Here is a 25,119-nt window from a genome sequence, read left to right on the forward strand (position 1 = left end):
CATTACAAGTCATCTAACTAGCTCTTTCTAGGCAGTAAAGAATTTATATTTTTATTGGATTTATAAAGCCACCTTGCTAGAATCTTGCCAGAAAGCAAGAAGTACATTAGGATGGAAGAGGGAGAAATTTACAGACAGAATTTACTTATTTAAATTGGTATTAGCAAGAATTAGTCCCCATTTCTTAAAAAAAAAAAAAAAATCATGGGGAAACTGGGGTCTTTTAATTCCTATCATCCTTTGACAACTATTCAGTACGGTTTTGTATAATAAATGGCATCCCATAATTTGGGATTGGATCAGTGTTGGATTGGACAGGAAACAACTTTTTTTTTTTAAAGCCATCAAAAAGTCTTGGTCTGATGACAACTTTAAAGAGCATTTGATATGAAATGAGGTAGAAGAGATACTGGCTCTTGCTCAAAAATTATGACATCTCTTTGGCCACTGCAAAATGAACACCTGGCAACTGCATCTCTTCATTATCAAACTCTTCATGATCTGCAGGAAAGATACCAGTTGGCAAAAGATAAATACGACACTAACTTGGAGCACAAACGCTGTGCTTGAGGGGAAACAACTTCCCACAGAGATATTTTAAGTGAGCTGCTAAACAAAGAGACTTGAAAGAAAGGTTTTGATGGTAGATTGCCATGAAATGCAAAGGACATTTCTCCCAAGTGAGGTGGTGACTTTTGTCTTGGTGTTTACATACCATAAACATACCTCTTACATAAACTGTCACACTTCCATGGACACTCATGTTTTTTTTAAAGTAAGACTACAAGACTGCATTTGGCTTTACATTTACTCTCCATGCTGCAGGATTTCATACGCATCACTGATAATGTAACTGTCTCAGCTTACATAGGTTGTCATGAGCTTAATGAACAAGCCCACTGAGATACACACCTCTATCCCAATTATTTTCCTCAAATTTCTTTTTCAAGAGCATTTAAAAAAGTGAATAAAAAGCACAGTAAATAGGAAATATTATGATTATTTCCTATGTTCACCAGCAATACTAGTAAGAAAGAAGAAATCAGTGTCCCTAGGAAAATGTTTATGTTCATATAAAATGGGAAGGTGAAGTACCACTATTGGTTCACAATAAAATAGCAGACCAAACTACCAACATTACGGGAAACTCTGATAAACAATAACTACAGCAGAAAACATAAATGATCAGCAAACCACGTTCCTAAATGTACAAAGGTACCAAACAAGCAAAAATATGGTTCTCCTGGAACTAATTCAACTGACCAGAAGACAACGTTAGAGCCTTTGACTCACAAAGGCGATGAAATAACTTGCAGTGTTCCTGCAAGTATCATTATAGACAATTCAGTGCTTTCAAGTAACTACCTGGGTCCTGGATCTTAAAAAGGACTGAGAGAAAAATCAGGATCTAATCTAGTGCATAGACTCAGAGGTCACTAGGAGAGGGCAGAGTGAGAGTAAAATAAACTTTGCAGCTCTGACAATAATTGTGATAACGAGGCATCCATCTCTCAGAGAAAGTGTCCATCTGCAGAATAACTGAATGAAAAAAATATCTCTTTCAATGGAATCCTTACCCCTTCCTAATAATCTAGAAACATCCCTTGGTCAGATATGCTTTGAAGGCCATTAGTCTGTAAAGAAATACACTAACCTTGTACATAACATTTATCTGCGGCTCACCACAGCAGATAGACTACTTTGAAAGCAGTCTTTCAAAAACCAAAGATGACTTAGGAGACTGGCAAAACTGCACAGCACCAGACGCTGAGCCTGGTTGTGTTCAGGGTCTGGCAAAGGCACTGATAGGAACGACTTCAATTTCCTCCTCTACCCACAAGTTCTCCTGTTTGACCTCAGGCAAGGCAGTCATCCCTTCAATGCCTCATTTCTTTCTGAAATAGCAGCAATGTCTCATAGCACTGTTATGAAAATAAATAGGGTTATGCAAACAGATCCCAAATGATCCATGTATCTATCACAGGAAAATAGACAAATGAGCCTGCTCAGGAGTGCTAAAATTATAATAACCACCATAAAGTTAAGAACAACATTACTGACGTCTTGGTAAAAACTCCATTTATCCTGTGTAATTCATTATATTCCTAAATAATTCCATAGTATTTCAAGCTCACATTTGAATATGATCAATCTGTAGGGAACAATCTGCCGGAGGGCAAAGAAACAAAATTATCTTAAATGCTGTTCTCTGAACCCGATTTTCATAAATCATGAAGAATGCTTTGTGAAAATGATTATGTTATTATTTCCTATATCATGTCGTTAAATCAAACACAAAACTTCAAAACCTGAAGTGCATCACAGAGAACAGTGTAAGAACCCCTACTCAAAACTGTACTCATTCTGCTCAGGATTTCTTTACAAATTCCAAACACACAAAATGACATGCAACAGAAGAAAAAGAAGTCAGATCTTTAAATCAGGATTTGAAAAGCACTCTAGATGCATGCTTCATTTCACAGACAGACAAAAACCATAATCAATTTAGAATGATCTCATACATTATAGGCAAACAATTAGGGACAGGAAAAACTCAGAAATGGTCTGATTCAAGCCCACCACACTCAAGACAGATCTACCGCACTGTTGTGCCAGGAATAGCACAGGACCTGTTTCTCAAGAGATTTTCCATATCCAAGGCAAAACTGGAAATACTGCAAAAGCTGCAGCTTTCACGGTAGCTGTGCAAACAGAATCTGGCACAGCGACACCTTCAACTGGGACTTTTAGATGAGTCTGCAGCAGAGATAGTCAAAGTAACATTATGGCATTTCATGTTTTCAGTCATCAGCTAAAAGTGTAGGCACAAGGAATGAATATTAGGTTAAAATAAATAAAATTTAACTTCAAGTTTCAACAGAAGTTTGATTTGTATTTGGACTGAAAAAGTCCGATTCAGAGGTAGGCCTAGAATTTTTGCTTAATCCACACTTGTTTGCCTAACCTTTCAAAATCATCAAAAACAAAAGGCAAGAAACGAGTCTTAGAAAATATAATGTCTTATTTTATGAGCTTCCAGCCCACTTCAAAGTTGTCTAAAAATAAACAATACAACTTTGTCCTGTATATCCTTACTCAGGTGGACAGCTGCACTGATGTAAGATTTTGTTGGTGGGGTTTTTTGGTGGTTTTTTTTTTTAAATACTTTACCCTCTCATTCTGTTCAACATATAAAAGACACAACAAAACCAAAAATCTTAATTCCACACCACAACATGGAAGAAAACCAAAATTAGGTCAGGAGAATACAGTGCTATTGATGCACAGGCACAGCAATTGAAAAATACCTGCTTTGTGAATTCAAAAGCAAAGACACCTACTTTTTTATGACTCCAAAATTACAGTAATTAAATAGATTCAAGACTAAGGTAGAGTCACACAAAGACAGAAAATAAAAAGAAAAGCTAGTGTTCACTCTCCTAGGAGAAACAAAGATGACCCTACCTTAAATAATTCAAACTCCTTTTTTGGCATGAACAGCTACCAATCCACAAGAGATATTTGCAGTTAGAATAAATGCATACACATCGATTAAGACTGAAATTACCACCTCTAAGCAAATAAGTAGGAAAAAAAAACACCTTAAGGGGAAACATTTTGCTGTATCTCTATCAGCTTTATTCTCACATTAGACTATACAATACAGAAAAATCAACCTCAGCCTGTATAAGAAATACAAATCTTTTCACCCATCAGTGAAACACACAGATATTTCAGCCTTGCTGTGAATCACACACATGCACGCTTCAAAAGAAAGTTTTGCTCCCAGGGAGCAGATGGTACCTGGATGGTGCGGGTATACGCAGGTTCTGACCATCCTAGACCACCTTCTTGATTCCTTAGAGGGTCCAAAATGTTGTTTGGCACAAAACCTGTGCTGCCACTTTTATTCTGAACCTTCCACCACTGCTTTCTGTCATCCAGAATCTGAAATAATTTGGTAAATTGGTTACATATTTTTCCTGACTTTCCTCCTGCCAGTACTTAGACTGTGCATCATTTCAAAACAAAACCAAAACTTTGCCAGGTTCTGTGATTGCCAACAGATCTTACACAGACATCCCTAAGAAACCCCTGTAGGCTTCCTTGATTATGACCATCATTAATTCTACATGGTTGTACTGCACTTTTCAAAACATGGCTCTCAAGAAAGGATATGGAAGAAAAGTGTGTAACGAATCTCTGTAAACTCAGACATGTGCTGGACCAGACCGCAGAATGAAAATCAAACACTTGTGCAGAGAGGCTGGCTTCTCTACAACTTACATGCTGTTGACAAAAGAAATAAGGAACTACTAATAACCCAAAGAAAAGTGCATCATTCTAGGACAGCACACATTTGGAGAGAAAGCACTTCTGAGTAAATAGGGAACTGGAGCAGGAACAGTCCCAAAATCTGATTACCTGCCGTGCAATCTCATACACAACATTTTCTCTCTGTTGCTCCCTCCCTTCCTATGTCTAGCTTTCAGGGTACCAGCTCTTCCAGGAAAGGGGAGTCTCTCACTATGCTCTATGCGCACACAGATAGTGTTTGCCAGAGCCAGTTATTTAAATACTACTAAATGTGACTTTTAAAAGCAACACCAGAGAAGACAGAAGAAACACACAAATATATTTCTAGCATGGATCTCTATAGCATCACTTCATAAGTCAGCACAGAATCTCTGTTTATCTTGCCAACAAGGCAAAACAAATTAATTGAACCTTCAATATTAAGGAAATTAAAACAAATACATTAAAGCAATCATTAACAGCCACACTGTCCACAGGAAAGGTACCCTAAGCTCTGAGTAGTACCAGAAATCCATGTTTTCTCTTTGCAAAAGAAATTACCTCTACAATCTCTTCCTTCATGACAGAAAGTTCACTGTTGTTTCTTGCCATAAATTCGTACTTGCATTTGGCATATTTCTTGGTATGTGCTTTACTGTGTGCTTCATAGTTTCTGCAAAACAAAGGTCAGACTACTATTCAGTGAGACATTCAAGCAACCAAAAACACAGACAAAATGCCCTCTTCCAGCAACATGCAAAACATTTAATGCTACCTATTAAAACTACCTATTCATAACACACCAATTTAAGGGTGGAGTGGGTGGGGTGGGGGGGAAGCAACAAACAAAAGAAAGAGGCAGTTGAGCTGGTTGAGCTACACAGACCTCTTGAACTGCTAATCTTATCGGCTCACTGCTTGCAAGATGTATGATAACAACTTAGATTAGCAGGTGACATTGTTTCAAAATAACCATGTACACTATATTTAGTCTGTTTTCCTACAGTAGGTTAAACAATCATTTGCCATATAAACAAATGACTATACTTAGCATATAATTGATATCTGGTGCTTTGTATGAAATTGTATTTCTAGCATTCATCATAAATTGCTTCAAGTATGTAATAGACAAGTAAATTTTTCCCATCATCACTGATGGAATTAAACTCTAAAAAAAATGGTCACCTACTGTAGATCAGTTTTCTTAATTGACTATAAGATACCATCAACTAACAACCTCAAGTTACTGTATCAATTGAAAATGAACAATAACTTCTTGGCAGTTACAGACTTCATTGTAGAACACAGCATACCACAGTTTAACTCGGTGCTTTTCCATTTCCAGGAGGAAAGACCTGTTCAGAATGCCTTTGGCGAAACAGGTACTAGCTTCTTTGATGTAGTTAGTACCTCTTCAAGTTGAGAAGCCCCCCAGCCCCCTCAAAACAGGTCCAAAAGAAACAACACGATTCACTTACTGACAATTACACCCAACAACCTCAAACCATACCAGGTAGTAAAGTTGAAAAAAAATAAATCCAAACAGATAATGAAAACATGTGGCAATCAGTGGCTTGAAATGCTGCATACAACATCACAGCACAGGGATACGAATGAGGACTGTTGCCGATGTTGGTGCTGTGTAACCGTGAGTCCCAGGTGTGCCTCAGCAATCCAGCAGTTACCTAGCTATTGCACGGCTGTGGAGAACTGTCTCACTTGACTTGAAGAACAGAACAAAGGAAGAGTAATATTTAGATTGATAGATTATTTCAAAAGAAAGACAAAACACTAGAAGTGTTTAAGGAGAGAGTGAAACATGGGATGAACCCTAGACTGCAGAATAGCTGTCATGAGGCTGAAAGATGTGTGAGTAATCCCAATGTTTTCTGCCACCCACTCAAAATTCAATTGATTTTGAACTCCTTCCTTACTATCTCAGCGATATGACTAATCTACCTCTGAAGGCACTTTTAGCCTGCCTTTCCAAACTCATTTCACTAACTGGGTCTTCCTACCTTGTCCACACATAACTACCCTGATCCCTTCAAAAAACTTAACTCAGGAAGAATTTTTTAAAATGCTTACATTTCAGTTTTACTCCACTCTGTTGCTATCAACAGCAACATCCCCACAACATGGGCTGGGCAATGGCTGTGAGTGTCTGAACAGACCACAATTCTTCAAGCCCAGCTTAATGAGTCAAACAGTTTACTCAGGGCACAAATCTTCTCAGTAGTCCCCCTACATCCATCCTCCACTGCGTTTTCTTACTGCCTATCAGATAAACCATAACTGAATCCCTCTGCTCTCCAGTGCATTGTTGCTCAAAGCCTAGTGGATTGCACAGACTTTCAGGGTGATTTTCTTCAAATAACAGTGCAAACCCAAGCTACAAAGCATATCACTTTCAAGCACCACATAACTTGCTGAAAAACTATTCAGTACTCTTTCAGTATCAGAGGGAGTCCTTGATATACCTAATATCACACTGAAAGTTTGAGATCCTGATACTTGTTTTACATCACCCAAGGAAAATCCACCTTACTGGATATCCTGGCATGTTGGAATAAGGGTCACTAAAGTTCTCTGTAATTAAAATTTCCCTGGACATTTCTCTGTAACCTACCAGTTCCTCTGAAGGTAGTGGGTGAGTTGGTCACTGCCTTTGGCCCACTCGTTAGGAATGTCAGCTTTGAACAAGAACCAGCATTTGATGGTTGAAAGGGTCAACTTGAATTTCTCACTCCCTCCCCCAAACCTACTCCGCCACCTTCTTCACAGATACTTTACAATTTATCTTTAAATGGAAGCTGCGTGGGGTAATACACGTTAACAGCTTTCCCTCAGTAATAAGCTCCTACCAGGCATGTATCGTATGTCTTGAGAGCCAATTAACAAATGGAAGTTTGTGTCATGTTGAACAGACTGGAAGATAGGGGCATGCTGTGGATGTCTGCATCAGTACCAGCCATCTAGACTCACTCCTACAACCAGTGGTGAGAAACAGGCACCACTACAGCATGTCTCATTTCATATCTTTCAAAAGACTAATTTCACTTTACATTAACTGCTTCTTAGAAACACCCATTTCTCTTTACCCGCCACAAAGGAGGCTTGGATGACTCTTTCAGTTGCAGCCAGATACTATTGATGATATCACTATTCAATGCCATAAAACTCACTCTCTGGACCTGAAATTGAGGCAACAACATTTGCATGGAATAATCTTACTCTGAAAGAACAAAATAGGTCTTATCACGTTACAAGTAAGAGAGAAAGGAATTTAGAGTACAGATCACCTAGATTTCAAGCTAACTGGTCCTGAGACAAGAACTCAAAAAGTAACTAAGTTTCAGAAAAATTTAAGAGCTGATTAATACTGCTGTTGTTATGAAGAATACATCCAAAGTTCAGGAAAAAAAAATCAAGACTTCAACTAGCACAACACACAGGAACATGTTTGCACGCAAATTAACAACAGGATCTTTAGCAGGTAGCTCAAAACTAGGGATTATGCAAAGGTTTTCATCCAAAAAAATTATATCAATGCTGTTTTAACCTGCAGTCTGATCCCAAAAAACTTAGCTTAAACATCTTCCATGGCACATAAGCAAAAATACTGTTCATATGGTGTGCATGGAATATGTTTTGGCATGGGGTAGCAATTCCAACACTGTTTTACCAATTTACTTTCACAGCTAGTGGTGGTATAAATTCTCCCCACAGACAAGGCCAAGACTCCAAGGATCCTTGCATTTGATCTTGTCAAGCTATTTCGACTTAGGCTAAAATGAAGGGGATGAAAGAGTATGTGCAAAAAGACACTGGTTGCTATGCAAACACTTCCGAGCATTTTCTGTAACATTTAAAAAAGAATGGAAGAAATGAGGAGTTACTATTCTGAAAGTGGATATTTATGCACCAGCCCAGAAAACGAAAAGCAGGAGGCTAGGGAGTGCTAAGTGAGCAGCTAAGTAAATCAAAACAAGTACAGGTGAATCTCCGAGAAAACGTGTCATTCTTTGTAGTTCTGAAAAGAGTAAAGATTATATTTAAAAACATGAAACAAAGCAGAAATAAAATTTTAACCCAAATAGAAGGATTCTGTGTTCTCAATTGGGTTGGAATTCCACTATATAATTTTTGACAAAAGCATCAATTTAACAGCATACATAAATAAACAGGGTAGTTTCATAGAAACCATACCAAAAAAGTCTTAAACATGTGCCTTAGCGAAGCAAAAGCAGAATACCCACTGCTAGCCAGAATCACTTCCTCATAGAAATAAGATACAACTCCAGACACAACCAGAAGTAATTACAGACACCGCCACCCCAACAGCAGTAAGTCGGGACAGTTATCCACAGCACCACGTACGCCATTGATTCAGTGTTACCTATCTACATGTCGGCTAACAGTTTGCTTAAAGGCAGCAACAGCCGCCCCCTGGTCCAGCAGAGGCCCTCTTTTGTAAACTGTGTTACTGAATGCATACCCATCGGACGGAGGGTAGTCAGGAACGCTGGGAGGCTGGAAGACAAAAAAGAAACAAAGCCACAAAGTGGATTAGTGTCATCAGTGGCACTGCCTAGTTCACGTAATCCAGCACCCTGAGGGTCTCTGTCAGCACTCACGCATCCTCGGGTGCTCATGATTCTTCTATGAAAAGTTAATAACTTCTGCATTTCAAATACATAAACAGGGAGATCAAAAGGATAAGGATAAAAGAATTGTGATCCTAAGTCATCCCACTGCATTAATATTGCAGTGGATACTCTTTAGAAAAATAGTTCTCTGGGGCAAGGTCCATGTCATCTTTCAGATATCACTACAGCAACACAACTTATGAACAATGGCTGAATGGCTTTAAAATAAACCACACCAAGAAACCATGTTGAGCTTTTGTTCTAGATGCATGCTTAAAGCCAGAAACCTCTAGCTAGCTAACAGTAGCTCTGTTTAAGAAATAAAACCTCCCAAGTAAAACTATCACTCTGTTGCAGGATATGAAGTGGCTCATTCATTTCCACCCTCTCAATGAACATGACTATAGTCAAAGAAATGCAAAAGGGAATGTGACAGTATAATTAAGGAAAATAATCACAATTTATCACAAGCACATATATAAGACTATTCAAGGCTTTAGGAAATTATTCTTAAACAGCAGTCTTTTAAAAAAACACCTTACATTCAGCAATGATACTCTGCTTCTAAGTAAGAATTATTTTAACCACCATTCCCCAAAACAAAAACAAAGCAGTTCATTTCTGGAGATTATGACATTGAAATTGCTCATTCTAGATCTTTTCCTTATACCACCATCCAGTTGCACAAGTTAGAACAGCTGAGATTCATCAGAAATTGCCAAATCTCTACACCTGGTTTCCTGGTCTTATTGGTGTTCTGTGAGGTTTTTTCGGTTTGTTGGTGGGTTTGGGGCAGGGGGGGAGGGGGTTGTTTGCTTTGGTTTTTTGGTTGTTGTTTTTTTTATTTTTTTTTGTGTGGCTACAGAAAAGTCACTCACCTAATTTCTGCCTCCAAGTATCTGACCTGGCACCAAAAGACACTTGCCTATGCAGCTGAGGGTTGGTTTATGAAATGAAATTAAAACTGCATAAAAGCTCCCATAGACATAGAATTTTCTTTAAAACTATACTATTAAGACCACTTTGAAAAAAATCTCAAGCGTCACCTAGCTTACACTTTACATCAAAATTCACCCAGGAAGCAGGAATTCATTTTACTTCACACACAGATTATTTGCATCACCTCAGCCTCACTGGACTCTCTTCCACCAGTTCCCCACTGTTTCACTGCCATTTGAAGCCCTCCTCACTGAACAGATTCCACTTTGAAACCCCTCTGGTGGGAGCTGTGTGTGTAGCTAGATCTTAAGATTCAGGAATGGAAAGAAAAAGGAAAATAAAATGGTTCTCATGAGCAGGAACCTCCAATGCACTTTTCCAGCCAGATGCCAGAGCAGTCCCTGCCCAGCAGGGAGGGCAGCCACACGCACTCATCCCCTCTCCACTCCTGGGGCAGCACAGCTCTCGACATGCAGCCATGGTCCTCGGGAGAGCAATGTCACACCAAGACAGGAGGCAAATCAGTGGCAAGAGACAAACACTTAAATCCTCATCTTATTTTTCCAGCCAGCGCTCTTCATTAAATAAGCTGTTATGGCAGACTTACAAAAGAATAATTATTCTGGTCATCACCCACTCCAGGGTGGTCCTTTTGCTGCAGACAAACAGCATTTTGCACTAGCACAGCTTTTTCCAGCTGAGCACCTACAGCATTTCACAGCTATTAAGCAGCTCAAGGCTTTTTCCCCCTAGGGATGTGCTGAGGAGGCACTGGTGCAGGCAGCCAAGGTACCAAGGTTATAGTGCTTGCCCAGGACCACGTGGGAATCAGTGACAGTCATGAAACTAAGCCCTGACATCCCAGGTGCCGCGCACTCAGGGAACTGTGATACATATTATTTATTTATTTTTGGTCTTTCTAAGATTAAGACAAAGAAGCTAAGTTGGCACAAACAATTATCAATCCAACCGTTGCCACCATGAAAAAGAATGAAACTAACTCTCTGAAACACAAGCAAGTAAAATACCTCAATATATTATCTGCCTCCAAAACTGTTTTAACTTATTATATATAAAATAACATGAACTTCTTATAATCATTAGAAGAGAAAAAATAATGCACTTCTTTTTTTCAACACTATTTTGTCTTTTTTTTTCTTTAAATTATTTAGAAGGAGCACAGTGTAAACAAAAAAATCTGCATGGAAATGTAAAGCTGCAGAGAAATACTGAGACAGCGATTAATAAGACATTTTTGGAAGATGACTAGGGAAGGGGGTGACAGCAATGGCAACAGCTACATTTCACATTATTGTGTCCGTTAACTTTACTAAAAATGCTTTTTTGCTCAAAATGAATCACTGGCAACAACTAAGTTTTTGGCGCACTTTTTCTTGTATATCTTGTTAGGTATAAAGCCAAACTGTTTTAATTAATCAAATATCTACCACATTAACCTCCTTTGCTTGGCAGACTTTTTATCCAATTTGTCTCTATAGCTGAGTAGATTATTTTTTTTTTTTCTGGACTGATGGAGATTATCATGAAAACAAAGTTTTATTATGACAAGCTTTCCACGGGCAGTTTTCATAAACTTTTGCTGGGGAAGGTTTGTTGTCTCCGATAGGGAATTGCTCTGCAAAAAACCACCATGCCCTAAAAGCCAAAAAACCTTCCCTCGAACCTTCTTTCATATGTGCATTTTTTCACTAACAGATTAAAACCCCACATATTATAAAATTAAGACAAAATGCAGTGTCCTTGGGTTAAGATATACTCCAAATATTGTGCAGATTGCTCAAGGAAGACAGGAAAGACTATGGACTAAACCTAGAAAATTCTCAGGTGCTAACAGGGGACCTTGGACTAAATAACAATTGATTTAAAGTAAAACTAGCATAGCAAAAGAATTCAAAATTTTGAATTAGAACTTATGTCCTGCCAACAACAAAAAGCTCCCAAAATGAAAACTTTTATATGTTTAAAAATGCAATAGGGTTTTTTTTTTGTGAATTAAAAAGAAACAAAATCCATATATATTCTTAGAATTGTGAGAAAAATGAAAGTACATTTTCTGACCAACTCTACTGAAAAAGTAGGGAGAAGAATCTCTGTTAAGAACCAAAGGAGCAGACTATAAAGTTGGTCCAAAAGCACACTCTGGTTTCTCTGAAGGCTTCAGATGATGGTGCCTGTTTCCATTCTCTAAATAGAATAACCTGTCTTTTGCTAAATTCATCACATTTCTTGGAAGAAAAGGATGGGAAAATGTTCCTGTATAAGAATTCTAATGGGCAGCTGTTTTTCACAAGTAGGTCTAAATTACCTGACATGGCATTTTTCTGATACCACCTCTGAATACATTCTTGCAATACAGTGAAAGCATCAAGAAATTAATGAAAGGAATATTAAACTCCACATTTGTGAAGCAGTAGCTTAAATCCAAAATTGCCTGAACAGTGGTGCTTTTTCCCCCTAGCATCCCATCCAGCCTTGCATGGATGCACATTTAAGAGCATTTTGGTTCAAATTCTGCCTAAATATATGGTCAAAAAAACCAGCATCTGAAAGCACAGGTCAAGAATCAAATTGAACCTCAGGGGCCTGGACTACCATCCCAATTGAGGTGGGAAAGTGCACCAAGTTCAAGGAGAGCAGCAGGCAAAAGCCTTCTATTTCTCCTAATCACATTTTTGGTGGCTGAACAGGTATTTGTTTTTTTATAACTTTAATGTAAGTGTAATGAACTTGCACTGATATAGCAGACATCAGAGCATGGTTATTCCAACAACATCACAGATTATTTTCATCATGAAGTAAACAGTTGGCGTTGCCTTCAGCTAATTTACAAAACACTGTTGCAGGTAACCTACCTCAGCTGACAACCTTTTCATTTCTTGCTTCCGCTGTTGCTCTGCAACGTTTGCCACAGACTCAGCCAAATGATTGAGTTCTTGCTCCTTTGGAGCTCCCATGAAGTTCAGCAAAGGAGGCTCCCAACCATTTCGGAAACGGGGGACATAAGGTGGAATAAAATGGTCTTTGGGCCAATCCGCTCTGTATGAAAAGTAAATTACAGATCTGTATCAAGGGCCATACAAATATTGGTTTAATAGATATCCTAAAAATTGAAATGCTTTAGATTTTTTATTAGTATAGAGGAGATATTGGGATTACAATAAGGCAGAATTGCACAGGAACACAAAATTGGCAGAAAACATTGCTTGACCACAGCCATGCTCCCTACTGTACCCTGCAGAAGGAAGCTGCTCCTGCCGTAAGGACATGTCAGTGGTAAAACACAACAAATTTCTGTCTTCTCTCACAGGATGAATAATAGAAAAATCAATCACAAACAAATCTAGGATTTAACTATTTGATGGGGAAAGATATTGCAATGCAGCATTTATGTGCAAGCACCAGACAAAAGACTCCAAAGAGACAAAGTCTTCAAAGAGAAAGTCTGAAAGCAGGTATGAAGTATGGAAGCTTAGGGGGCCTAGCTACACCTAAGCCCAAAAGTTAAACAATAGCTTTTACTGACAAAACCCCCACGACTCGAAGTGCTCCAAGACACAAGAATTAGTATCATATTTGCTGTTTCATGGTCCAGATAGCTCTTTTTAAAATGCTGTATTACTTTTCAGAGCTCCATTAGCATTCCCTATTGTGATACAAAATACCCAAACTAATACTTGCACACTCTGTCACTGCACTATACATAACACACTGTCCCACAATATACATTACTGTATCTTAACAGTGAAAGCAGAAACAGGAACATACATAACATCCTTTTAAAAGTCTTGTTGTTGACACTGCTCAAAACTAAGGGGCAAATGCTGCCAGTTACACAAGTTGCAGGAGCAGTCAGAAATTACTGGCCCATTAGCAGCCCTGAGCTAGGTCAGTAACCCGTGAGTTTCATCATTCATGTCTCCTGCTACACCACACCAGAGCGTACCTCTGGATACCGAGATCAATCAGATCATTTCTAATCTGCACAGGTCAAACAACTGTATTCCAAGTGCTTCATTCTTCACTGCCCAACATGAGCTGCTTCTCTTTCCATTAAGCTTTTTTCAGGACAGATTAAACAAATGATGGTGGCAGTTCCCAACGCAAAGAGCCCATTATTTTACCCAGTGATTCATTTTCCCTGCACAAGGCTCCAATGCTATGAAGCAATTTCCACTGCCAGTCCCTCCACAAGCTGCTACGAAGACAGCAGAGCTTGAAGCAGGTAAAGGCAAGAGAATGGTGCTTTGCTGGGGTAAGCTCTCAGGCAGTATCAAGGAGCTGCAATTCCTGTTCCCAGTGCATTTTATAGTAGCAGACTGAACCATAAGCCTAAAGGATGAACAACATTCAACATTCCAAAGGATGATAACATTCCTAGTCTGGCAGGAGAGTGAGATCAAGAAAGGGAAAGACTTGTATATCACTCTCCCTACTCCGAGGATGTTTGTCACTCCATGCTCTAGGGCTTTCTGTGCAGCCTTTCTTACCAGCAAAACACTCAACTACTTTTTAATCAATCAATCAATCAATCAATTAAAGAAATCCACTTGGTAGATGTTTATGTTCCAATTTAAAATCTAAAAGCAAGGATGAATGAACACAAAATACATGATGCATTTCCAGCCCAAGTGATTGCATACTTAATCATCATCAAATGTACTTTACTGCAGATTAGAGTTAAAACACACTTTGCTAATTTAAGCTTTTTCTTTTGCGTGTTCTATTTACCTAAGTAACTTGGAACCACATACTTACCTCAAAAAGAACAAATGCATAAAATAGTTCATTTTTAGCTAAGTCTGACCATAACAGTGCAACGTGTAGGATATGCACATGTAACATTATTCAGCCAATACACATCCAAAAATTATAAGCATTTTCTTTACAGCATTATGATGCTTTTGAAGTAGTAAAGACATAGATTTTCAGCTTTGATAATTACTGGAAATTGAAAATAGAAATCTCTATCTTGTTCTTCAATATTTGGCCAATTTTTATTGCGTCTTCTTCAAATTGATTTTTAGTGAAGTCCAGATAGCTGGGTTTGAAAAATAATAGTGAAAAACAACTGGAAACATGTAAGAGAGAGTTCAGAAAAAATTACTGCAAGAGATTATGTCAAGAGGTTCTTGATACTATGGAGAAAACAAAAATTTCTGTCTGCATTTTCTCCCTCCTTGAGACCCCTAAAAATCAAACCACTCCCAAATTCCACTGGGGCTAAAGAGCTCCTTTCCAAAAACTTTGAAGAACAGTTCTGAAGAGTCCAAAGTCTAAGAAATTAATATTGAGTTTATTGGGGGGGTGGATAACGTCAATAAACTTGACTTTAAAGCTTATCAATAAAATATGCAAAGGCTTTTTCTCACCTGGCTTTGGTCCATGTGTCACCCAATGACATCCATAATTGGCCTTCCTCACTGGTGACAGTATATCGCAGGAAGTCTATAGTATCTTTTGTTAAGAGGGGACTGAGAACTGTACCAGCAAGCTCTGGCCCTCCTGTTGTCTGTACCACCTAAATCCCAGTATTGAAATAATACAAAGAACGTTGTCAGTAAGGAAGTTACAGTGAATGCAAGTTAACTACAGTGCTGCTAGTAAACATTTATTACTCATGAAAACAACCCCTCCAAAAAAACTCTGAGAAGCTAACGATGTGTCTTAATGTCCTACAGATTACTTAAACCATTTATTGCAGAAGAACTGCTGTTTTGGTCACCAACCATTTTATATTTAGCCTCACTTTTGGCAATGTTATTTTTGCTCCACTGATCAAAACCACACATCCTTCCATTAAATAGACATATGGCTATGCTTTCAACTCTCCTCTTGCATTATGTAAAGTATCTCAATTTTTTATCAGTAATTAAAAATTATAATGGCTAACTGTAACACACAAAGTTAAGATGATTTAAATAAATATATTTAATAGATAGGAATATACAAAGAAAAGGATAAAAATTATTTTCTAAAAAGATCCTGAGACACACACATTTCTCCTTAGCTATTGTCCAGGGACATATTTCAAACTTGTTATCCTTGAAAAGGTTACAGAGCATATAAACACAAAGAGTGCTGAAGGAAAACACTGAGAAAATTATAAACCTTACCATATGTAGTGGGGTAAAGAGAAAATGAACCAGTTCAGCTGCACTAGGATTCTGGATATGGAACTTTAATTTGGCCTGAAAGAATGGGAAAATGATACATTTTAAGAAACATTTAGCTTTTATGACAATAAATACTTCACATAAGAATGGGCATCCCTGATCAGGCCACAGGTCTGCCTAAGCCCAGTGTTTCATCTGCAACAGCCACTAAGTGCAAATGCTCATTCATCCAAATGCTTTTGAACCCACGTGTATCTTTAGCACCTATCATGCAAAACCAGCAGTTCCACAACTGAATTATATGCTTCGTAGAGAAGCATCTCCTTTGGAAATTCACCACCTCTTAGGTTCACTAGTGTTCTGTAGTTCTCTTAAAAGAAAACTGAGCAATCCTCTACTCGCTTTTTCCAGTGATGCTCATAACCATTTACAGCTTTATTACATTCTTTCTCTGTTTGTTTTTTTCCAGGCTAAAGTAATTTCTTTGAGCATTCTTGTCCTCCCTCAATTTTATTACACTGGGATCATAACAGCATACTGATGTTTTTTATTTGTTAATTATTTTCTTTTTCCAAATGGTTCTTAACATTTGTTTGGTTGATCACCGTTGAACATGAATGACATTCTCACAGGAATCTGTATTGCATCAACATTTGTTCTGATTTAATATAGAGATTTTCCCCCACCTGTCCATGACTACCATATCTATCAATGTTGAATTGCATCTGTCACTTTATCTGCTATCATGAGATATTTCTACATTTGTAGACTCTATAATCCCCATTTGCCTAGACACCTGTAAACATGCTGGACAGCAAAGGTATCTGCAAAGGCATGTGGGATGCCACTGCTGAATTTACCGCACTTTGTGAACTGGCATTTTAGTCCCATAATTTGTTTTCTATTTCACACAACAATCTAAGCAGCTACATTCAACCCCACAGCAGCTCAGTTTCTTTAAGAACTTTGCGGTATGCAACCTTGCTGGATGTGTTTTTGAAATCCAAAGAAATAAAATCCAAGGAACTTATGGATTTATAGACATTATTTTGTTTTGCAAGACGCACGTTTGCTTCTTACTCAACTTAATATACCTGCCTACAAACTGCATCCCATGTGCGGGTACCTGGTTGTCTCAGATCCTTGGAATGACTTTAAAGATTATCAGCATTACCTTAATGACTTCTCTTCCTCTGCAAGAAAGGCAGTTTGAGAGAGGTTACACACTGTACTGTGTGGTTTGCTGACTTAGTTTTTGGAATAGATTGATTAATGGTGCCCATTCAAACAGGGCTTCTATTCACCTGTCTGTAACTTGTCATTTTGATTTGCTGTTCTTTAACCCATTACCAGTTCTTCAAATCTGAAACAGAATATCTCTTGTGTCTCCCATAAAAAATGATTTTCATGAACATACTGTCCACTACCAAGGATTTCCAAGTAAACACACATATTAAAAAAATCATATAGTTTCTCTGATACAGCTTTTTGGAGGAATTCTTTTATTTACTGATGACCTGTTGGCCCTGCAGGCTCCAGAAGTTAAGCAGCATGCCAGAATGTGTTCTTAAAAGTTATAGCAGTTTTTACTGCATCTTGCAGTCTGTTCCTCAAACTGCTTTTGGCTAGCCTCATTCTACTTTCACATCCAGACTTTCCAAAGTGTGCCTCCAAATGAAGAAAGGAGGAGGATGTGTTTTCACTTGTAATAACTTCCTATATATTGTTCTTCAGTCATAACAACTTACTTTCAGTCTTTCTAAAGGTTTTTTTGACAAATGGTAGGCATTTTCTAGAAGCTTCCAGCATGGTGTTTTAAAACAGTTTCCATTCTACTGGCAAAGATTTTATTCTTCTAGCTACTCCTTTTTAATTTCAAATTTTCTAACTAGATTTTTCATTTTATAGAGTCCTCCATGCTTGACATAAAGCCCCAGGAAGTGAAATTTTAGACTGTCATGGTTTAATCCCAGCCAGCAACTAAGTAACATGCAGCCCTTTCTCATTCCCCCCTCCTCTCCTGCTGGTGGGATGGGAAGGAAAATCAGAAAAAGGTAAAACCTGCGGCTGAGGTAAGAACAGTTTCATAATTTAAATAAAGTTAAAATAATAGTAATAATAACAACAACAACCATCACCACCACCACAATTGTAAAGATCAGAAGAGGGAAAGACAGGAATAAAACCTAAGGGAAAAAAGCCAAATGATGCACAATAGAATTTCTCACCACCCACTGACCCAGACAGTCCCTCAGTAGCAATCGGTGGCCCCCAGTCAACTCGCCCAATATGTATGCTGAGCACGATGTTTTATGGGATGGAATACACCTTTGGCTAGTTTGGATCAGCTGTGCTGGCCATGCTGCCTCTCCCAGCCTCTCGTGCTCACTGACAGAGCATGGGCAACTGAAAAGTCCTTGACTTAGAGTAAGCACTACTTAGCAACAACTAAAAAGTCAGTGTGTTATCAACATTATTCTCATACTGAAACCAAAACACAAGACTAGATCATCTACTAAGAAGAAAACTAATTCTATTCCAGCTGGAACCAGGACACAGGCTTTTGTGGCTCCTGCAACAATGCAGAAGTAAAGCACTGTTACAAGCACAGCTCCTCACAAGCACCAAGTCCTAGATGCTGTTGAACATCAGAACAAGAACTGCTTCTTCTCCTGCACAGAAAATAAAAGACGCAAAAGTGCACATGTTGTTCTTGGGTGAAAAACATTTAAATGCAGAATGAGATAAGAAGTAAGAATGGAAAAAAATGAACACTACAAGCACTATTACTGAGAAGGATCAGTATGTTCTAAGACTTCCATCTTCCACAAAACAGCAATCCTTTAAGGTCAGAATCACAGCATTCAATACAGAGTTTTGTTAAAAAAAGTTATTCTTAATAGATACATCTAAGAAATATCCATTTCTTAAAAACAGATACTTCCAAATAGCTCCTACAGTTCTGCAATCAGAATTCATTCCCTAAGAAGAAGAAAAAAGCTGATTTTACTCAGTGAATGCAAGAACAATTTTCTGTGTTGGCATAGCTTCCACAGCAATTGGAAGGGACAGTCAGTATCTGAAAGTAAATGCTTTGGTGGTGTCCCACTTGCTGCCTGCCTTTAATAGCACTTGCAGAAGAGGAGATGCCAGGACAAGGCTCTTGATTTAGCATCTCTGCTTGTCGAGAACTTATAAAGCAACAGCAATTTGTCGGATGGAGAGTTCTGAGGCCAGAAAGGTCCCACGTAATGATGGCAAACAAGCACAGAGAGTCTGATGGGCACAGTTGCATAAAACTAAATTAAGGCCACAGCTGGTGAGGCTGGCAAGCATGCAACAGAGCCATGATCCCCACAGATGTTCCTAGAGATTCTTTTATGATTTAAACTCAAATTTTCCAAGTAAAAGGCTTTAAAGAACCAGGAAAAGAAACAATGCTGAAAGAAATACACTCATCTAGTCACTGTGTAGAGAACTTGAGGAGCAGCATCCCAAACCTCAAAGGCCAACCTAGGTGGCCAGGCCTGCTCTTGCCTCAGTTCAGCCTTGGACGGAGAAGGAAAAGGTGAAAGTCCAAGACCAGCCAAGTATCAGCTGAGCTATCTTCCTGTGTGCCAGCCAAGGACCAAATAACATTACATTTCCAGGTACGTTAGCATTCTTGAGGAGGATATTTGTGGGTTTGCTCCTTCTGAAAGTGCAGTGGAGATCAGGACAGCAGACTCAGGCTCACGATTCCCTGGATGACATGACCACCTCTGCACAGCTGGTAGCAGTAGGGCATTTAAGACCCACAAGTTTTTCATACATGGACAAGGCACCAGGCAAGTTAGGCAGAAGGCAGAAAACTTGATTAATGCATTCCCAAAGCCAAGATGACCTGCAGCTCCCTCAGGGGTGTAAACAGTAAAGCATCCACCCCCTCTGGAATAGCTGGAATGGCCAAGAAACCCAACTTAATAACTACAAAGCAAATCCATCATGTTACTGATTCTTCCTTCTCCTCTTCATCTTTCACCACAATTTTAGTTCTTCACTTCACCCTAGTGGAATCGGACATAGGAAAACCAATGCAGCAAAACTGACACCCAAATTAATTTGTAGTGGTAGGGAAAACAAAGACTGTGTTATACTTAGCATCACCTATCCCAGAAAAAACTGTTACCTCGTGCCTCACACCACCATACCCACTAGCAGTCACTTACCAGAAGATTGAAGCCATGTTTGAATTTTTGGAAGCAGTCAACAAATTCATCTGGAGGTGGTGGTTTTGCACGGAGAGTAAGAACCCCCTCTGGTGAACAAAAAAAGATTTTTATGTATCCATTTATATTGTATGTAACTTCTATAAATGTTACAGATATAGTAAACACATAAATACATAATAGATTTACCAACTTACAGAATTTTATGGTCAATATAGAACCACAAAATGAGCATTTTCTGCAACCACATCTCTAGTTAGTCACACCCCACACATTTCAAGCAAATGATTTTCATAGGTTTCCCTCTAAAAATATACTGGGTAGGATTTTTTGTGCTCAAAGTGAAAGAAACTGTGCTCACGAAAAAATACCACAAAAAGATACATTTGCTAGCTACTTCAATGATTCTTAGAGAAGCAAATTGTGTGCAGTAAGAACCCCTACCTCCAGGTCCTTTCTTTTTACTTTTCTTAGTTTTCTTCCTCTTTGAAAGTTCAGCAAAAGCTTCAGCAGCTTTTTGAAGTTTGGTAACAAAATATTCAATGTCATCCAAAATATGGTTCAGAATTTGCTATGGGAGAAAAGAAAAGTAACAGTTTCTCTACAGACTCTCAAGCAGAAATACTCCAGAAATCAGAATGACCACGCTTTCAGACACCAACAGCTTCCTCGTAACGAAGTTCATGCTAGAACATTCCATATTTAGATTCATTATGTTTTTAACTTTACACACCTGAAAAGTATTTTTAATCTTAGGTTTTCAAAAACTTAGGACCACCAAAGCTTTTAAAATGTGAGCAACAAGTTTACTAAATTCAGATTGCAGTTACACAATTTGTGCACACATTACATTTTCTCTCACAGCACATGAAAAAATTCTAATTATTTGAATGGACAGCATTTTCCTAAACAGTGTAACTTCATAATCTCCTTTAGTACACAAAGTATTAAGCTAGTGGTTGAATGTCAAAATGTAGTTTTACAAAGAAGTGCTCTTTGAAGAACTGTTTTCAAAAGCAAGTGGAGGAGAATGAATGACCCCCTGGGGAACACACAAATTCAACAGGCCCCAACATGCTTTCCTCAAGACCCTCTGATGTTGCTCAGGGCAACAGCAGAGTAGAAAAGTAGAAAGTTACAAATGACAAATGGGGCAAAATATTTGTTATTGCATACATCGTAGGACCTGGCCAATGTTATTGCTTACAGGCAAGGAAAGTTTAGGTTATACATATACACGGTCCACCTGTCTTTAGAAATGACCATATGTTTATTTTCCAGATACTGGACATATCTGAGTCCCACAAAACAGATGGAATTTTTTATCCTTACATAGTTTGTTGAATTTGGTCTACCACACAAAATTACTGTTTATATTTCTACCTCTTCAAAGCATAAAACTTCACATCAACATTCAGTCCCTTTTTTTCTTTTTTATTTATCCTGTCTTTTTTTTATTTTAAGGAAAAAGAAAAAGAGCTACCACCTATTTATTTTTAGGTCTACCTAAATTTCAGAGACATTAAGCAGTATCACTTGTAGCTTCTCACTTACAACATCTCTGTCAATCCTGGCTGCTATCATCTCTGCTGTTTCTTCATGATCATGGTATTGCCTATGTTTTTCAACTGTAGAAAAGGGAAGAAGAGAATAAGATATCCATATACACAGAATTAGCAACCAACACTTACTATACAGCTTATGCTTTAAAAGATACTAGTGTAGGAAAAAGATGGACAGAATTGTTTGTACCATTCCCTTTGCTCCACACAATCTGACTATCTTGCAACCTAATTCCTGAGCCTGCCAAGTCTCACAAAAAAAGCTTAGGTGTGTGCTTGCCTTAGCTTAGCTGCATAAATGAAATTAACCACAGAAATGTGGTACTGGGGTCTGAATCAAAAAATTACAGCAGAAAGTGGCAGATCATAAATACAGCATAATGAGAAATCATTCCATTTTGCAAAACATGCTGAAAGCTACTCCAGCAAAAGGAAGCAAGAAAGAGTGTTGCCATGACTTCGAAGACAATTTTGATATAAAAGGTAGTTAGCAAAAAGGGATACAAAGTCTGGCAGCATAGAAATGGGAGGTAATGATGTGACAGAACTGGTACTTCCAAATAACAATGGAAGAGTCAGTGACTTTTATTCAAAAACAAGGGTTAACATTTTGAGAAACAGTAAATGTTGCATTTTTAAGTCACACTAAGTACTGCATTGCGTTTGTTAACGGGTGGAATTTTAGTAAAAACATTTCAGAAAAGATCCACATGAGTGGAATAAAAGAAACTGCAGGGACGGCCACATTGCCCAAGTTACAGAAGACAAAGGCAGGGAATGGGAGTATAAAGAAGATGAGGAGAAGATGCAGGAGAAAATCAGCTTCATGACCATCTAAGGAACTTGAAGGTGCACAGGTCCATGGGACCTGACAGAATGCACCCATGGGTCCTGAGGGAACTGGCGAATGAAAGAGTCATGCCACTGTCCATCGTATCTGAGAAGTCGTGTCAGTCCAGTGAAGATCCCACTGACTGGAAAAGGGGAAACATAACCCCCATTTTTAGAAACGGAAAAAAAAGAAGACCCGGAGGACCACAGGCCAGTCAGTCTCACCTCTGTGCCCAGCAAGATCATGGAGCAGATCTTCCTGGAAACTATGCTAAGGCACATGGAAAACAAAGAGGTGACTGGTGACAGCTAACATAGCTTCACTAAGGGTAAATCATGACTGAAAAATTTGGTATCCTTGTACAACAGGGTTATAGTGTTGATGGATGGGGGAAGAACAATTGACATCATCTACCTGGACTTGTACAAAGTATCTGACATTGTCCCACACAACATCCTTGTTGCTAAATTGGAGGACAGGGATTTGACAAATGGACCACTTGGCAGATGAGAAATTGGCTGGATGGTCATATGTTGCAGTCAACAGCTTGATGTCCGAGTGGAGATGACAAGTGGCTTTCCTCAGGGGTCAGTATTTGGATTGGTGCTGTTTAACACCTTTGTCTGTGACATGGACAGTGTGATCGAGACGCCCTCAGCAAGTTTGCCAACAACACCAAGCTGTGTGGTGTGGTCAACATGCTGGAGGGAATGGAAGCCGTCCACAGGGACTTTGAGAGGCTTGAGAGGTGGGTCTGCATGAACCTCATGAAGTTCAACAAGACCAAGTACAAGGTCCTGCACATGTGTCGGGGCAATCCCAAGTACAAACACAGGCTGGGAGGAGAAAGGATTGAGAGCAGCCCCAAGGAGAAAGATTTGGGGGTGTTGGTGAATGAGAAGTTCAGCATGAGATGGCAATGTACACTTGCAGCCCAGAAAGCCAGCTGCACCCTGGGCTGCATCAAAAGAAGCGTGGCCAGCAGGTTGAGGGAGGGGATCATTCCCCTCTACTGCACTTTTGTGAGACCCCACCTGGAGTACTGCATTCAGCTTTGAAGCCCCCAGCATAAGGAGGACATGGACCTGTTGGAACAAGTCCAGAGGAGAGCCACAAAGATGATCAGGGGGCTAGAGCACCTCTCCTATGAAGACAGGCTGAGAGAGTTGGGGTTGTTCAGCCTGGAGAAGAGAAGGCTCCGGGGAGACCTTATAGCACCTTCCAGTGCCTAAAGGGGGCCTACAAAAAAGCCAGAGAGGGATTTTTTACAAGGGCATGTAGTGATAGGACAAGGGGGAATAGCTTTAAGTTGAAAGAGGGTAGATTTAGATTAAATACAAGGAAGAAATTCTTTACTGTGGAGGTGCTGAGGCACTGGAACAGGTTGCCCAGAGAAGCTGTGGGTGCCCCATCCCTGGAAGCGCTCAAGGCCAGGTTGGATGGGGCTTTGAGCAACCTGGTCTAGTGGAAGGTGTCCCTGCCCATGGCAGGGGGGGTGGAACTAGATGATCTTTAAGGTCTCTTCCAAACCAAATCATTCTATGCTTCCAACTCCGATCCACATGTGGTGTGGCAAGACACTCAACAAACTAGTGAACCTTTCGTGAAGTAAGAAGTCAAGCAGAAGAACAAACTAGCCTTTATTCAAGATAATGTAATACTGTAGGTAAAAAGACGAAATAGTTCTTAACATTACAGATTTCTCTGAACATTTTTAGTTGTTTTCTTTGCATAGTTGTATATTTTGTTGAGTGATATAGATAATAGTTTAATAAACCAAAAACAATAAAGACTCCATGGTTAATGACTTCTAAAACTAAAATTTTAGTGTCTATTATTAAAAAAACAACTAAACAAACCAACCAAAAAAGGCCTCTGTCTAACCTTAATACAGGCTGTTTTACAGAAGGAGCTTTACTGTTTCTAAAAAAATATTTTTTCAAAGATATTTGATCAAAATAAAAATTTTTCCATTAGATTTAAAAAAAAAAAAACAAAACAAACAAACCACCAAACAAAAAAAAATATCCAAACCTATTAGAAATGCTACAGCATTCCTTGGTTAAAGTTTTTTTTTTAAAAAAAAAAAAGGTAGTTTAACCATACAGGCCATTATAAAGATAAATATAAAATAAATAAATAATGCTGATCTCTAGTCACTTTTTAATCCATGATTATATTTTTTAATTGTCTGAAATATCTGGCCTACGCTCTCCCTATTACTGAGGACAGCATCATTAAATTACTAGAGTTAGGGCAGTACTGGTTACTATGAATGTTACTATGTTCACAAAAAAGCCCAAGTTACAATTGGTAGCCCACACCCCCACTCAATTAAGCACAAGTAAAAGCAGCTCTGAACAGAAATTCAGAAAATGGGTAAGTGCAAGTAAATGACAAGTCTGATTATGACAGTCAGGTCATATTCCCCAGATCAGGCACTGGTGGCTTGGGGCATTTCAGACTAGGCTGGGAGAATGATCCTGTCTGCTCTCAGCG

The 25,119-nt window shown here is 38.8% G+C and overlaps 1 protein-coding gene across 13 annotated transcripts in view; it reads right to left on the minus strand.

Moving 5' to 3' along the window:
* EPS8 (epidermal growth factor receptor pathway substrate 8) overlaps nucleotides 1–25,119 on the minus strand; it is a 141,133-nt gene that overhangs the window by 14,448 nt on the left and 101,566 nt on the right. For 12 of the 13 annotated variants that reach the window (XM_037388209.1, XM_037388207.1, XM_037388213.1 and 9 more), the window contains 9 exons: nucleotides 21,781–21,854; nucleotides 20,671–20,797; nucleotides 20,227–20,315; nucleotides 16,019–16,093; nucleotides 15,275–15,423; nucleotides 12,758–12,941; nucleotides 8,696–8,829; nucleotides 4,858–4,969; nucleotides 3,805–3,948 (listed from right to left, as the gene is read on the minus strand). In XM_037388209.1, the coding sequence (XP_037244106.1) occupies nucleotides 3,805–3,948; nucleotides 4,858–4,969; nucleotides 8,696–8,829; nucleotides 12,758–12,941; nucleotides 15,275–15,423; nucleotides 16,019–16,093; nucleotides 20,227–20,315; nucleotides 20,671–20,797; nucleotides 21,781–21,854 (1,088 nt within the window). The remainder of the gene's footprint in view (nucleotides 1–3,804; nucleotides 3,949–4,857; nucleotides 4,970–8,695; nucleotides 8,830–12,757; nucleotides 12,942–15,274; nucleotides 15,424–16,018; nucleotides 16,094–20,226; nucleotides 20,316–20,670; nucleotides 20,798–21,780; nucleotides 21,855–25,119) is intronic. The other variant, XM_037388218.1, reaches the window with a different exon arrangement.

The sequence above is a fragment of the Falco rusticolus genome, chromosome 5 (assembly GCF_015220075.1).
Source record: "Falco rusticolus isolate bFalRus1 chromosome 5, bFalRus1.pri, whole genome shotgun sequence".
NCBI classification, from domain to species: domain Eukaryota; kingdom Metazoa; phylum Chordata; class Aves; order Falconiformes; family Falconidae; genus Falco; species Falco rusticolus.